Source organism: Balaenoptera musculus, chromosome 1, assembly GCF_009873245.2.
Source record: "Balaenoptera musculus isolate JJ_BM4_2016_0621 chromosome 1, mBalMus1.pri.v3, whole genome shotgun sequence".
Lineage (NCBI taxonomy): Eukaryota > Metazoa > Chordata > Mammalia > Artiodactyla > Balaenopteridae > Balaenoptera > Balaenoptera musculus.
In genome coordinates this window covers 43236413-43253544 of record NC_045785.1, presented here as the reverse complement: position 1 = coordinate 43253544, position 17132 = coordinate 43236413, and the positions used below count along the sequence as shown (strand labels likewise).

General features: G+C 35.1%; 1 protein-coding gene across 3 annotated transcripts in view; it reads left to right on the top strand.

Annotated features, from left to right (window-relative positions):
- NRDC (nardilysin convertase) overlaps positions 1–17132 on the top strand; it is a 95921-nt gene that overhangs the window by 60014 nt on the left and 18775 nt on the right. For all 3 annotated transcript variants that reach the window (XM_036831992.1, XM_036832008.1, XM_036832002.1), the window contains 9 exons: positions 611–684; positions 2078–2147; positions 4578–4655; positions 6201–6321; positions 6403–6461; positions 6732–6786; positions 14663–14767; positions 16317–16440; positions 16998–17084. In XM_036831992.1, coding sequence (XP_036687887.1) covers positions 611–684; positions 2078–2147; positions 4578–4655; positions 6201–6321; positions 6403–6461; positions 6732–6786; positions 14663–14767; positions 16317–16440; positions 16998–17084 — 773 coding nt within the window. The remainder of the gene's footprint in view (positions 1–610; positions 685–2077; positions 2148–4577; positions 4656–6200; positions 6322–6402; positions 6462–6731; positions 6787–14662; positions 14768–16316; positions 16441–16997; positions 17085–17132) is intronic.

Below are 17132 nucleotides of genomic sequence, written 5' to 3'. Positions count from 1 at the left end.
AATTTTAAATTTAAAAAAATGCTTTTACATATTATTCACTAAGAACTTTGGTTCCTTAATCAGACAGGTTAAAAAGTGTTCTAGGTAATTAATACTGATTCATACTGACCATATTTTAGAAGAAATATTAGTTACAATATATTCAACCAGGTGGGAAGCCTCTAGAAGGAAGAGTCCACGTTTTTCAAATACCACAGTGCCTACTATTGTACTTTATACATAAGAATCTCTCCATGTATATTTCTTGGATTAAAAAAATATCTCTAGTGTAAGTTTTCTTTCTGAAATGGCTTTGTATTAAGAGGAGAACTGAAGTTGAATGGGGCTGATAGAGACAGTAAATATTGGGAGGGGAGGTCCCTTCAATTCATTGTATTCTGTCTCCTGTGAGTTTTAAAAGTATTTGAGTTATTGGGGCTGAGGTTAAGAATAGTTTGTGTAGTTCAGGATTTTGTGGCTTTGTTGCCATCTATTCGCTTATGCCTAGAATGCTTTTCAGCCAGGAGTATGTAGAATAGACTATAAAAACCTATCAGTTTAGGCATCCCTAAAGATACTGCTTATAAAGGCTTTTGCCAATTAAATTTTAATGTATTTGTTTTATTTTCAGTGGGTTACCCAAACCAAACTTTGGCCATTTAACGGATCCATTTGACACACCAGCATTTAACAAACTTTATAGAGGTTCGTGAACCAAAGGTTTAAAACTGTTTGAAATAACTTTAGCACATTCTCTAAAACTTAACTGAGGCTGCCAATTTTCTTTGAAAATGAGAATACAACAGAAAGTACAGCTGGATTGGAAAGGGAGTAGACAGTGGAAATCCAACTAGTGACAGATAGCAGGCCACTAACTAGTAGCAGTTTCATTGGTTTGGCACCTTAATGCTACTTGAGTTCGTTTCATGCTTTCTCCCTATTTTCTTCTTGTTCCCTTTTGTTCTTGGTTTTTTGTTTCTTTCCTATTTTGTTTTTATCTATATTCTGCTCTTTTTTGCCTTTAAAAGAGAAAAATAGAGGATGGGAAAACACTTTGGAAATAATTTCCTTTTATCTTCATTATAAAACCAATTTTTGTTAAATGAAGACAAATGAAGACAAATTTAGTGTAAAAAAAAAATGGGTGGGGGGAGTCACCCTTAAATCTTACCATCCAGAGAAGTGGTTTTGGCACATTTCCTTTTGAGTTTCTGTAGGTATATTTTCTTAACGTAGTTGAGATTATAAAGTATATACACCCTATCTCTTGCTTATTTCATTTAATATTATATTTGTAATAACTGCCCAATGAGCCATCACATGGTTATGCTATAACTTACTTAACAGTTTGCCCATAGTGAATATTGCAGAAACATTCCTAATTCACCATTTCTCTTTCTTTGCTCTTTTTATCATGGCAGATTATTTTCTTTCTCCTAATTGCCTAGTTATTCCCTTCTTCTCCTTCACCCCATTGCCAATCTCTTTCCTCTTCCCTTTCTCTGACCAATGACTTTTGTCGCACTCTTTATCTGCTGCTGGCTCCATTTTATCTAAGCTGACTCTTCCCAGAGACAACTTATTTTTGGTTGTATTCTTCCTAGCTGTAGATTTTCTCTTCAAAGAATCATAGAAGAATGGGAAGCACTGGGAAGAATCTTAGAGTTACTTCAGCCTACCCCACTCATCATACCATAACAGATTCAGAATGAGTTAAATGCAAGTGATTTTCTCAAGGTCGTATAAACACAGATAGCAAGATAGTAGTAGGGCTGGATTTCAGCCATGGGTCTCCTGACTCCTAGTCCTGTACCCGTTCTTGCAAGAAGGGATCCATCTTTAGGGGCTTGCCTATTTTCATAGTTCTTTTATCCATGCCTTCTCTATCTGTGAAACCAAATTGAAAAGAAATTTATAAAAATTGCATTATTCAAATTTGAAAATTGGCAACTTGAAATAATAATTGCATTATATTTAACTTTCCCTTGCTTATTGGAGGATGAAATATATTGAATTTTTAAAAATTTCATGTAACATAGTATATATAAGTTATAGAGAAACCCTTATATCTGTTCTTCTGAAAAATATTTTTGTTCAGTTGTTCCAATCAGAAAAATTCATGCTCTGACCATCACATGGGCACTTCCCCCTCAACAGCAACATTACAGGTAAGAGTTCAAAGGCAAATTTACTCCACTAGATACTGAGTGAGAATCATATTTTAAAAGCATACTAAATGGTTTAAATTTGGGCATTCTGGATTTATAAACACAGGTAACATGGTAAACTAGGACCTCACTACTGGATTGTTCAAGCCTTTGCTATATATTTTAATGTCTTCTTGGGTATAAAAGCTAGAGTTTTCTTATAATTAGTTGCCTTTCCTGAGTCTTTGAAGTTAAGTATCTTAGTGTGAATGCTAACTTTTGTAATTATTTTCTTTAGCACTTTGAGTACAAATATATGTTAGCTTATGATTTATTTGTCAGTGGTGGCCATTTAGTTTGATCTTGTCAAAAGTAAAGTTAAATAATTTTGAGCCTGAAATACAACTACAACATAAATCTCAAGGACCTACTTGAGTTGGGAATGAGTTAGGTCAGATTTTTAGAAATTAGGAGAACACTTCAATTTATTTATATAATTATTTTACATGAGCAATATACATGGGCTAAGAAGTTCCTTAAAGATAAGGATCAGTCAATGGCTACAAATGCTTTTCTCATTAGAAATAAATGCTAATGAACTGATAAAAGTTTACCTTAAGTTTCTAAAACTTACCAACAAAACAAACCCAAGAAGAGACACACACAAGCAGAAGGAAAGAAAAGTAATGTGTATTGCTTTAAGCTCAGTAAAAAATGCTTTTAACAATCAAGTCCCATGAAGTTAACAGGAACAGTGTGCCTCCAATGAGAAAGCAGAGAATGTGTGTATTGTCTACTTGCTTTTTTTTAGTGCAAGGATAATATAGGAAAAAGTAATGTCTATTGGTTGTATAGTTATGTTAGAGTATCCCAAAAAGTGTTAAAATGATTACATGCATATTTAAAAGTTTATTGCATTTGTTTTAAATTTTGATTATAAAAGTAATATGCTTGTAAAATGTTGAGGACAAAAGAGTATTAAGCAAAAAGTAAAGCTCTGCTTCTCCTCTGTCCTGAAAGATATGCCCAACATTAATAGTTTCATATATATCCTTCAGACATTAAAATAATGAATATAAAACATATCTTTTTTAATGGAAATGGAATTATACTATGTATACCATTTTTCCCGTTTTTTGCATTTCTTGTTAATTAACAAAGCCTTGTTTATCTTCTGCCTGATTACTAAGATAATTCATTGTACAAATCTTGAAAACTACTGAAAAGTAGAAAAAAGTCATCCATGATTCTGTTTTCCAAAGACTGTTACCATTTCTGTATGTTTTGATCCAGTTATTATTATTTTTTTAATGAACTGTATATTTGTTTTAACCTGATGTTTATCCCAAATGTGAACTCCCACTAAATTAGCTTTTGGGGGAACGATTTTTTTTTTTTTACTAAGAAGCAAGTGTTTCTCCCTCCAGAGTTACCAAATACCGTACAATTAGATTTGGTCACATGCAAATGTTATGTACTCAACTGGGTTCATTCTTTAACTGATTTGCTCCTCTATATCAGTTTTAGGATAGATGTAATCTAAAATATGTCATTCATATTTTATGGTTTTTTTCAAATTCATATTTTAAACAGTGACTTTTAAGAGTTTACTGAGTATAATTCTGTAAACTAAGTTTAAAATTTAAGAATGTTTAGATTTCCTAGCTTGATTTTTCTGTATATTTTTGGTAGGAATATATTCCCAAAATTATAGTAGAAGCCAGTGGGAAAAGATGATGTGAATAACACATAAACAACTACTCAGACTATTAATGTATATTGTTATATAATAAGATATCATTTTTTACCTCTTATTGCATTTTAATGCATTTATTGTAATTTCCTGTAATGCATTTATTGCATTTTCATGAAAAGCCTATGAGTAAGTAGTTAGGCAAGTAGAGAGAAAGAGAAAATAGAGTGAGATTAAGTCTTTTGCTCAAGATCATGCACTTACTTAAAGGAATAACTAAAACTACAAGCTAGATTTTCTGACCCATAAAGCAACACATTTCAGTTTACCACAGAGCCTGATGCAATGCTGAAAGCTTTTAAGGATACAGGATGATTCATATCTGCATCAGATTCTAAAATGATAAAGAATCTATATTATTTCTATTTTGGGTGAAAAAATAATGAAAGATTTTACCATGAAAAGAAGTAAGATTGGTATCCAAAAGAAAAAGTAGTATCCAAAAGAATTCTTAAATTTTGGAATATTTGTACTCATTCAGTGATTTCAGATGAAGAAGTTAAATTTCACCATGTTTTCTGTTTTTATCTCGCTGCTGTCAAATTAATTATAGTTTCATATTTAGTAGAATTTATGTGAAAATAAGTTTGTAATCACATTCTCAAATATCAATCTCAGAAGTAAGATTTTCTAAAGTAAAATTAAAGTATTTATACCTTAATTTTTAAAAATTTCTGACCTTAACTTTTTTTTTAAAGGGTGAAGCCGCTTCATTATATCTCTTGGCTGGTTGGACATGAAGGCAAAGGCAGCATTCTTTCTTACCTTAGAAAAAAGCAAGTATTTAATTAATAAGTATTTTCAGTGTAGCAATATCTGAAAAATAATGGACAACAAGTGTTATAACCCATTCTTTTCTTTTTTTACTTTGTCTGCCAGGAAGCGTAGATTCAAATCTAATACTTAATTAAAGTCTCTTCATAACCTAGATTATTTTAATGGCCATATCATATTTGTATATTTCCTTGGAAGCCACCTTTTAGCCCATGTTGGAAGTATTATAGTTGTACACAAAATTTTTAAATTCATAGAGTCCAGAATTACATGAAAGTTTAGCTCTAATCAAGAATTTGGATTTGAATAATAATGAAGTCAATTATTTTAATGCTGTGGATCTCCAGGCTTTCCCAACCCAGAAGGTGGACTTTAATGAAAACTTCATTGGACAGATAAATCATATAAATATGGGGGACTGTGAACAGTATATGCAGCCATGTTAGCAGTATGTTAGCCATGTTTCCTAAAGCATTTAAGCACTTGTTTAAGTTGCCTAGCCAAATTATAGACATACAGCTTTAGAATCAGGACCAAAACACATTAAAGTAATTCCTTGCTTGATTTTTCTATACATTATTCAAGAATGGAAGGTAGATGAGAAATTTAAATAAGACTTTAAAACATTGATGTGTACTAGATTATTAAAAGAAAGCTGAGAGGGCAGGCTTATTAGAAAAATAATGAATGACGTTAAGTACATATATGCCTTACACAATAAATGTAATATGATTTGAGATTTGCATAACCTTTATACCTTACTGAACTTTATTAGAATTTCAAGTTTTTCATTCTGGCCTCCTCTCTCCTTATTTTAGACTTTCAGGATTATTCTAGTCAGGAAAAGATACAGTCTTATTGCTTCTTTCCTAGATAACCTGTGCAGGTTAGCTGACAGTCTCAAAGAGCCCACTTAACATTCTAAGTAGGGAGGTATCTGAAGTGTTTTTTAAGGCTTCTCTTGGGAGATGGTTCAAAAAGGGATGTGAGAAATGCCTCCCAGGGGAATTTCCTGGCAGTCCAGTGGTTGGGACTCCGCGCTTTCACTGCTGAGGACCTGGGTTGAATCCCTTGTCAGGGAACTAAGATCCTGCAAACCTACCGGTGCGGCAAAAAAAAAAGAAAAAGAGAGAAATGCCTCCCAGCAAGCGTACTTTTAATATATTGTGAAGTATGAAGAACATACTTCACAATATATTAAAAGTATGCTTCGACAAAAAATTACTATGTTCTCTTTGACAAAAAATTACTACGGCTTCATGAAACTGATAATGTTTTCCTATGTTGTAATATTAGTGTTTCCATTAAAGAAGTAAATACGGCTGTTATTTCCTTCTGATCATTCCTGTCTGCAGTACAATTCCTTGGGAGGCTTTGTACTTTTAAAAAATTTGTACTTTTAAACTTGCTGTTAGAAAGCATGTTTGCTTCAAAGCCTGGGCTTCCCAAATTTTACATAGAAAGCCTACCTATTTTGTTAATTTGAAGTATTTGTAGACTATCAATCCCAAAATATTGACTGGATTAATTTTTTCTCCTAACTATAGGTGCTGGGCTCTTGCACTATTTGGTGGAAATGGTGAGACAGGATTTGAGCAAAATTCTACTTATTCAGTGTTCAGCATTTCTATTACATTGACTGATGAAGGTTATGAACATTTCTATGAGGTAAATAATAAAAATGGAGGGTTTTAAAAATTATATAGATATCACTTTATGCAAAAGTATAATTAGATGTTTCATTTTTAGGTTGCTCATACTGTCTTCCAGTATTTAAAAATGCTGCAGAAGCTAGGCCCAGAAAAAAGGTAATATATACTTATAAGAGTCAATCCTAATATGTTTTAGCCTTCAGGCTACCAACAGACATGCGTTAGTCCTGCCTTGGTGGTTTTCCAGGCATTTCTTGCTTAATTTCCTTTACTTGTTCCATATCCTTATTCTGCTACATGTGAATGTATGTTAAAGATTTAGGTTTACATGGGCAGTCTGTTTATTTTTATACTTCTCTTTTCTTGCTGATGATTCTAATGAGAAATTTAAATATGTCTTCTAATTATAATTTTCTTCTTTCACAGAATTTTTGAAGAGATTCAGAAAATTGAGGATAATGAATTTCATTACCAGGAACAGGTACTGGAAGTCAAATTCTTTTTGAATGTTATCTGTGACCAAGTTGAAACTGGTGTGGACATTGTTCCTCTTTTTGGAAGTGTCACTGAGTTTTAATTCTGCCACTCTCTGTCATGTGAGTCTCAAGATGGCCTTGAGGTTTCTGAAAATTCACTCTTGTGTTTTTGAGTATTTATATTGAGTAACAGTGAGAGAATTAGGCAGATTGACACAGATCATGTTGTGTGACAGTCATTCATCTGTGTAGTCATTTCATATGTCTATCCCTTTAATCCCTTTGATAAACATTCATGGAGAGCTTGATATTTTGGGAATTCAAATAGAAATAGTGTGCTTTGTACTTTCAGGGTAAGGAAAGCATTTGCCTTGACTGGAATAGGACAGGGAAACCTTCATGGATGTAGTAAATTTGAATTGAGTTCAGTATTAAAAAATGGATAAGGTTTAGATATTCTAAGCAATGGGAAGCACATAAGTAAGGAACTCTGGGGTATTATGAAAAAGTGAATGATCCTACATGTCTGTGGCATAGGGTATATGAAAGCAAAGTTGAAAGGTAAGGAGTTTAGAGCAGGGTTTTTAAAAAACCCTTTTTGTGCCTTGGATCCCTTTGGAAATCTGTTGAATCCTATCGACCCCTCCCCAGAATATTATTTCACCTCTTCATCTTTTTAAACTCTCAGAAAAATCGCCCTAGTAGTACAATGATCACTGGTATATCCCTCACCTAGATTTACCAGTTCTTAATATTTTGCCATATTTTCTTTCTCTCTCACGCCTCTTCTTGTGTGTGTGTGTGTATTTTTTTGAGATTTAATTACAGATATCATGATACTTCACCTCTCAATGTTTTTTAACATGTATCTGCTACAAACAAATATATTCTCTCGCATAACCTCACTAAAATTGTTGTGCTCAGGAAATTTAACATTGAAACAATACTGTTAAATATTTATTATGCAGCCCATAGAATAGTGGGTTTTTTGTTTTGTTTTTTGTTTTTGTTTTTATTGAAGTATAGTTGATTTACAATATTGTGTTAGTTTCAGGTATACAGCAAAGTGATTCAGTGATACATATGTATATATGTATATATTTTCAGATTATTTTCCAATATAGGTTATTACAAGATATTGAATATAGTTCCCTGTGCTATACAGTAAATCCTTGCTGCTAATCTGTTTTATGTATAGTAATTTGTATCTGTTAATCCCATACTCTTAATTTATCCCTTCCCCCATCCCTTTCTCTTTGGTAACTATAAGTTTGTTTTCTGTGTCTGTGAGGCTGTTTCTGTTTTGTATATAAATTTCATTTGTATTATTTTTTAGATTCAACATGTAAATGATATCATAATATTTGTCTTTCTCTATCTGACTTGCTTAGTATGATACTCTCTAGGTCCATCCACATTGCTGCAAATCACAATATTTTATTCTTTTTTATGGCTGAGTAATACTCCACTGTGTGTGTGTGTGTGTGTGTGTGTGTGTGTGTGTGTGTGTCTCACATTTTCTTAAACCACTCATCTCTTAATGGGCACTTGGGTTGCTTCCATGTCTTGGCTATTGTAAATAGTGCTACTATGAACATTGGGGTGCATGTATCTTTTTAAATCAGAGTTTTCATCTTTTCAGATATATGCCAAGGAGTGGGATTGCTGGATCATATGGTAGCTCTATATTTAGTTTTTTTAAGGAACCTCCATACTGTTTCTGTAATGGTTGCACCAATGTACATTCCGAGCAACAGAGTAGGAGGGTTCCCTTTCATAGAATAGTGTTTTTAAATGCATAAGATAAAATACAGTAGGTTACAAAGGAATACTGAAATAAAGACTCAAAATAGTAAAAATTAGTAATATGGGTCTCTGTATCGGTATATTAAATAACAAAGTCTAATGGTAGATCTAATAATTATTACAATTTTAAGTAGCAATGAGTGTGCTTTTTTTTTTCTTATTAGTCATCCATTTTATACACATTAGTGTATACATGTCAATCCCAATCTCCCGATTCATCACACCATCACCTCCCACCCCTGCCGCTTTCCCCCCTTGGTGTCTATACATTTGTTCTCTACTTCTGTGTCTCAATTTCTGCTCTGCAAACTGGTTCATCTGTACCATTTTCTAGGTTCCACATATATGCGTTAATATACGATATTTATTTTTCTCTTTCTGACTTACTTCACTCTGTATGACAGTCTCTAGATGCATCCACGTCTCTACAAATGACCCAGTTTCGTTCCTTTTTATGGCTGAGTAATATTCCACTGTATATATGTACCACATCTTCTTTATCCATTTGTCTGTCAATGGGCATTTAGGTTGCTTCCATGACCTGGCTATTGTAAATAGAGCTGCAATGAACATTGTGGTACATGACTCTTTTTGAATTATGGTTTTCTCTGGGTATATGCCCAGTAGTGGGATTGCTGGGTCATATGGTAATTCTATTTTTAGTTTTTTAAGGAACCTCCATACTGTTCTCCATAGTGGCTGTATCAATTTACATTCCCAACAACAGAGCAAGAGGGTTCCCTTTTCTCCACACCCTCTCCAGCATTTGTTGTTTGTAGATTTTCTGATGATACCCATTCTAACCAGTGTGAGGTGATACCTCATTGTAGTTTTGATTTGCATTTCTCTAACAATTAGTGATGTTGAGCATCTTTTCATGTGCCTCTTGGCCATCTGTATGTCTTCTTTGGAGAAATGTCTATTTACGTCTTCTGCCCATTTTTGGATTGGGTTGTTTGTCGTTTTTCCCTTGCTGTTTTCAATAATTTTTCTTTGTCTTTAATTTTTGCCAATTTGATTATTATGTCTCTTGGCGTGTTTCTCCTTGGGTTTATCCTGTATGGGACTCTCTGCACTTCCTGGACTTGGGTGGCTATTTCCTTTCCCATGTTAGGGAAATTTTCGACTATAATCTCTTCAAATATTTTCTCGGGTCCTTTCTCTCTCTCTCCTCCTTCTGGGACTCCTATAATGCAAATGTTGTTGCGTTTAATGTTGTCCCAGAGGTCTCTTAGGCTGTCTTCATTTCTTTTCATTCTTTTTTCTTTATTCTGTTCCGCAGCAGTGAATTCCACCATTTTGTCTTCCAGGTCACTTATCCGTTCTTCTGCCTCAGTTATTCTGCTATTGATTCCTTCTAGTGTATTTTTCATTTCATTTATTGTATTGTTCATCTCTGTTTGTTTGTTCTTTAGTTCTTCTAGATCTTTGTTAAACATTTCTTGCACCTTCTCGATCTTTGCCTCCATGCTTTTTCCAAGGTCCTGGATCATCTTCACTATCATTATTCTGAATTCTCTTTCTGGAAGATAGCCTATCTCCGTTTCATTTAGTTGTTTTTCTGGGGTTTTATCTTGTTCCTTCATCTGATACATAGCCCTCTGCCTTTTCATTTTGTCTATCTTTCTGTGAATGTGGTTTTTGTTCCACAGGCTGCAGGATTGTAGTTCTTCTTGCTTCTGCTGTCTGCCCTCTGGTGGATGAGGCTATCTAAGAGGCTTGATGGGAGGAACTGGTGGTGGGTAGAGCTGACTGTTGCTCTGGTGGGCAGAGCTCAGTAAAACTTTAATCCACTTGTCTGCTGGTGGGTCAGCCTGGGTTCCCTCGCTTTTGGTTGTTTGGCCTGAGGTGACCCAACACTGGAGCGTAGCCGGGCTCTTTGGTGGAGCTAATGGCGGACTCTGGGAGGGCTCACGCCAAGGAGTACTTCCCAGAACTTCTGCTGCCAGTGTCCTTGTCCTCATGGTGAGGCACAGCCACCCCCCGCCTCTGCAGGAGACCCTCCAACACTAGCAGGTAGGTCTGGTTCAGTCTCCTATGGGGTCACTGCTCCTTCCCCTGGGTCCCAATCAATGCACACACTACTTTGTGTGTGCCCTCCAAGAGTGGAGTTTCTGTTTCCCCCAGTCCTGTCAAAGTCCTGCAATCAAATCCTGCTAGTCTTCAATGTCTGATTCTCTAGGAATTCCTCCTCCCGTTGCCGGACCCCCAGGTTTGGAAGCCTGATGTGGGGCTCAGAACCTTCACTCCAGTGGGTGGACTTCTGTGGTATAAGTATTCTCCAGTTTGTGAGTCACCCACCCAGCAGTTACGGGATTTGATTTTATTGTGATTGTGCCCCTCCTACCGTCTCATTGCGGCTTTTCCTTTGTCTTTGGATGTGGGGTATCTTTTTTGGTAAGTTCCAGTGTCTTCCTGTCGATGACTGTTCAGCAGTTAGCTGTGATTCCGGTGTTCTCGAAAGAGGGAGTGAGGGCATGTCCTTCTACTCCGCCATCTTCTGAGTGTACTATTTTGAGATATCTGCAACAGCTATATTGTGATTTCTATTGGTTATAGTCATAGATGCTGATAATACTGCTGTGGTTTGTTGCCTGTATATTCATAAATTAATAAAAATGCTAAGTTAGAGTTTAGTGAAAATAAATATGTAATTTCTTCCCAATCAAACTCATGCTTCCCGCCCTCCCTGAATTTGTCCACTGATATCTTGTGGGAGGTATCTGTAGGCCCTTGATTAAGAGCCCCCAGTTTAGCACCAGTTCATAGAGCATCTTGAAATCTGCCTTTTTGGATCATCACCAGAGACAAATATCTACTATAATTTGAGAAGACTTAAGTACATGAGGACAAGGTCACAAAAACTATAAGCTTCCAGTTGCTATTGATTCCTATACAGTCTGCTCTATATGCTTGAAGTCATTTGAAATTGAAATAGAAATCTTATTCTATGAAAACAGAGAGCTACTGTGATTTATATTGGCCATTTGAGGGTCCTATAGACACTTCTCTCTATAAATTGATGGATACGCATAGAACCCACAAGTCCTGCCATCAACTTTAGCAGTACTGATTTTTTTCAGTGTTCTTATCAACTGTTGTGGCAACATGTGGGCCAGAACTGTGGCAGGGAAAGAGTAGGAGTAAGAATTGTGGACTACAACCATAACTAATACCCTTATTCCTTTTTGGGGGATTGGCTTTTTAGCATTAGCTGAGTTATTTCTTTGTGCCCTTCTAGTTTCTTCTTAGCAAGACATTTCAAGATACCTTTTTAATAGCTCGCCATTTTGTAGCTCATTTTTTTTTTTACCTTTAGCACAGTATTCATGAATGTTTGTCTTGATTTTAAAACATGAGCCCAAAACATTTTAGACTAAAACCTAATCAGTACAAAGAACAAATCAGAAAGGTTCATATCTTTGTTTGAACTGCTGAATTTTAACTCAAGTAGCTCAGCTTATTTCAGCTTTTATATATTTCTGTTTTATTAACAAAGTTGACATATCTCGTCTTCAGACATTTTTCTTATCTTCATCAGTAAAGGCAAATAGGAATGCTCTTTCAGACTATTCAAGCCAGTCTTTTTTAATTAAGAAATTTAAAAATAATTTTTATTTCACATGGGAACTTGGACTCAATATATCTTGTAAATCAGCTACTTGAACTAGAGAAAAGCTGTTTAAGTGTCTTTCTATACGCAGAGAAACAGGAATAATGTAACAATAATGGAAGGCAGTGAGAGTTGTAGTAAGCAAAAAAATTAGAAGATAGATAATAACAAGTGTTGGAGATGTAGAGAAATTGGAACTCTCATACATTGCGGGTGCGAGTGTAAAATGGTACAGCTGCTTTGGAATACAGTTTGACAGTTCCTTAAAAAGTTAAGCATAGAGATACCATATAAGCCAACAGTTCCACCTCTAGGTATACACCCAAGAGAATTGAAAACCTGTGTCCACACAAATACTTGTACACTCGTGTTCACAGCAGCATTATTCATTATAGCCAAAAAGGGGAAACAATCCAAATGTCCTTCAACGAATGAATGGTTAAACAAAGTGTAGAATTTGCATACTGTGGAATATTATTCAGCATAAAAAGTAATGAAGTACTGATTCATTCTACAACATGGATGAACCTTGAAAATACGCTAAGTGAAAGAAGCCAGACACAACAGGTCACATATTATATGATTCCATTTATCTGGATATGAAATATCCAGAATAGGTAAATCTGTAGAGCCGGAACACAGATTGATGGTTGTTGTCAGTGGCTGGGGGTTGTGGGTAACAGGGAGCAACTGCTTACTGGGTATGGAAGTTTCCTTTCGGGCTGATGAAAATATTCTGGAACTAGATAGAGGTGATGGTTGTACAACTTTATAAATATACTGAAAACCACTGAGTTATATACTTTATTATACATTTTATTTTATTTTTAATTGTATACTTTAAAAGTGTGGATTTTATGGTATGTGAATTATATCTTTAAAAAAAATTAAAGGATAGCATTTAAGTGTTTTTTTTTTCCTAGTACTTTGTCCATTGCCTTGGCACCAAAGATCTACTTTTAGCCAGGGTCCTGTTTTCTCATAGGAAATACTTTGAATCACTCAATTTTGTAGCACGCTGAATAGAACAGTTAACTTACAAAAATAAGTGGCTGGTGAAGATAACTGGTTAAAAAATTTAGAACAGAGTAGAGGGAGTCATTTTAAACAATAATAGCACTTGAAAGAGTGGGAGATAAGTGAAATAGGCAAGGAAGATTAAGAGGTACAAACTTCCAGCTGTAAAATAAATGTCATAGGGATGTAATGTATAGCATAGGGAATACAGTCAATAATGCTGTCATAACTTTGTAAGGTGACAGATGGTAAATAGACTTGCTGTGGTGATCATTTTGTAATATATAAAAATATGGAATCACTATGTTGTACACCTAAAACTAATATAATGTTATAAGTCAATTATACTTCAAAAAAAAAAGGTACCTTAAGCTCCACACACACACACACACACACACACACACACACACACACATACACACACACACACACACACACACAATAGTAGCACTTTAGTGACTAACAAACTTGATTCAGGAATGTTTCCTGACGTGGAGCAAAAAAGGTAACAATGAATCTTTCCATACTTTTTCCATATTCTATCTGAATGTGATAATGTAGTAGGTAGCATATACCTATGATCTCTAATTTGATGTATGCATGTCTCATTTCTCCTCCATGAATGTAGTAACCTTCACTTCTGTTCTGTCTTCTGTTTGATGAGAGAACAACCCAGATTGTCTAGGGAAGGACTGGGCAGTATGGTATTTTGGGAAAGAGTGTTCACTGCTATGTTAGGAGGCCCAAGCTCTAGTGTCTACTCGCCCATCACTTATTGTGTGATCTGGGGCAAGTCACCTAATCAATCTGAGTACATTTCCTCATTGTAAAATGTAGGAATGGAGCCACTTGGTGTCTAAAGGACCTGTCAGTTTTTAAGATTCTGTGCATTTGGGTGCTCAGTAAATATAAATACTTGAATTGGTTGCTTTCCTCTGGAAAAGTATTTCCATTTCATAGGTTAGTGAACTTTCTGTCATTATTTCAGTTTTAAATTGAGATAATATACTGATTAATTTAACCACTTATAGCAAGACTTATGTAATGACACATTTTGATTTCTGTTGATATATTGATTTTGATTCATGCTTACAAATAGTTTTTAGGTGATAGTGCTGTAGTGATAAAATGATGAAGACCCTGTCTTTAGGGACTTCATAGTCATGTGGGGCACTTGACATGTAAACAGACCTTTACAGTTCAGTGTTGTAGGGCTCAGTATGGGGGATTGGAGGGGTGTTAGGTTAAGCTACTTAAGGTAGTTCTCTGGCTAAGTTTTTTTTAGAATTCTGAGCATCAGATCCTTAAGCTGCAGTTATATCTGGTTGTATCTGTTGGAAGCTTTTGGTTTCATTGTTAAAAAAGAGATAAGTATTTATATTTTGTGGCAAATTAAGGATAATAATGGAGAATTTCTGGTGTGAAATAATCTTACCTCTTTACAGACAGATCCAGTTGAGTATGTGGAAAACATGTGTGAAAACATGCAGCTGTACCCACTACAGGACTTTCTCACTGGAGATCAGCTTCTTTTTGAATACAAGCCAGAAGTAAGGAGGTTTCCATTTCTAAAATTTACTTTTAGAGAAAGAGGAGGGTGAGAAAGTACATAGAGGTACTTAAGGACTGTGGGAATGGAGAAAACTTGGTTATGTTTAGTCAAGTTATTTGTTTGTTTAAACAGAAGAAATATCAATAGTTTTGTGGGTAATTTTTCCTGATTATTGTATATGACTGTGGTTTAATATGAGGAGAAAACCAAGTCCTCTTCTTAGGTACTATTCCCGCTGTTTTTCAAGTGTTGAAACATCTACTAACATAAAGTCATTTCTAAGAATTATGTGCTTTAGATGCTAAACATACTTGTTTAGCTTGCCTTTTAATTCTGTTGGACACTCTGGACAATTAAATTTTAATCATTTTGAGAATATGTACAAGAAAAATATGATTCCCTGAATTCAAAATATATGACTTAGGGATAATAAATATTACACATAAATAAATAGTTGGTCAGGTCTTTCCTCCACTAGTCCTGGGAAATAAGTCATTTTGCTCCATATAGGGTAGCAGTTCTCAACCAGGGGTGATTTTGCCCCCATGGGATATTTGTCAATACTTGGGTACATTTCAGTTGTCGCAGCTGGAGGGTGCTCTTGGCATCTAGCGGGTAGAAGCCAGAGATGCTGCTAGACGTTCTACAGTGCAGAAGATGGCACTCCACAACTAAGAATTATCTGGCCCAAAGTGTTAATAGTGCCAAGGTTGACAGACTTTGATATAGGGTGTTCTAAAACTACTGATTTTAAAGGGGATGGGGAAAGGTAAAGGAAGAAGCAGTAACCATACATTCTTGTCATTTCTCTAGGATGGTTGTGCCCAGGGGTCCAAGTATTTTTTTCTGAACCACTATTTGTTGTTTTTTCTCAAAGAAATGGTGTTGAAGTGCTAGTTAGGGTTTCAAATCTAACCCACAAAAATCTTATGTTTAGTCCTTATCATAGCTGAAGGATTATTGAAGGAGGCCCTACATTGGGATCATTTTACTGATTCTTGTGTATGAGGTAGTATAATACATAGCAGTTAAGAGCATAGTTTTTGGAATTATGAACAAACTTGGTTAGAACTCCACTTTTGCCACTTCTAGGTGTGTTGTTCTGTGCAGATTATAGAAGCTTTAACCTGAACAAATTATTTAAACTTTAACCTCCGAGGCTGAGTGCTTTCTGTAAAATGGGTGTACCTTAGGGTTGTTTTTAGGATTAAATGAAATAATGTATGTTAAACACTACCTAGCACATAGTAAAAGCTTAGTAAATGGTAACTCTTTTCACTGCTAGGCTTCTTATTATTTAGGATTTGAGATGAGTGCTGTTTAAGCATTCTGAAGAAACATTAGGAACAGCTTATAGACTAATGTAGTTTTGTAAATTAGGGTGTTCATGGACTATAGACAGATAGTTTCATGAGCATCAAGATGCTAGGATCTTGGGGTGCCTAACATAATGTGGCTTTGCCTTTTTAATAGAGATGTATTAGGTTAAAGTTATAATTGTTTTTTATGTGTCTCCCCACTCCCCCTTCACCCCTGCCCCCAATTAGGTCATTGCTGAAGCCCTTAATCAGCTAGTTCCTCAAAAGGCAAATCTTGTTCTACTGTCTGGTGCTAATGAGGGAAAATGTGACCTCAAGGAGAAATGGTTTGGGACTCAGTATAGTATGGAAGGTAAAATATTTTAAAATTGTCCTACATTTAGGTATATGATTCACCTGTGAAGTTTTATTCCTTAATAGTTTGTCTGATAGTTCCTGTGGGAAAAACTTATGTATTTTTTTCAGTAGTTTACTTTGAAATGAAAATTATTTATACTACTTTGAAGAAAATTATTTTCTGCAATGTTTATATCTATACTTATTAGCTAGTGAGAAAATCCTATTGTATTGGTAGTTTGGGGGCAGAGTTTTGACTGTGTTTTAAAAAGTGCTCCTCAAACTTCAATGTGCATATGTATCACCTGGAGGTCTTATTAAAATGCAGATTATGATTCAGTAGCTCTGGAGTAGGGCCTGCAATTCTGCATTTCTATTAAAGTTCCCAGATGATAACAATGCTGCTGAGACTGCACACTGAGTAGCAGGAGTCTAGAAAGCCTGGATGTGTCACTCACAGCTTTTCTGAGAAAGGAGAATTGATTTGTGAAGGCCAGTTGTTGACTGGTTTGTTATTAATAGAACTCTGAACATTTGTTCTTTATTGGATCAGTTTGTCTTTCATCTCTACAGATATTGAAAACCCTTGGGCTGAACTGTGGAAGAGTAATTTTGAGTTAAATCCAGATCTTCATCTTCCAGCTGAAAACAAGTACATAGGTCAGTAAAATAGCAATCATTATACATAAACCATCCATGTACTAATAT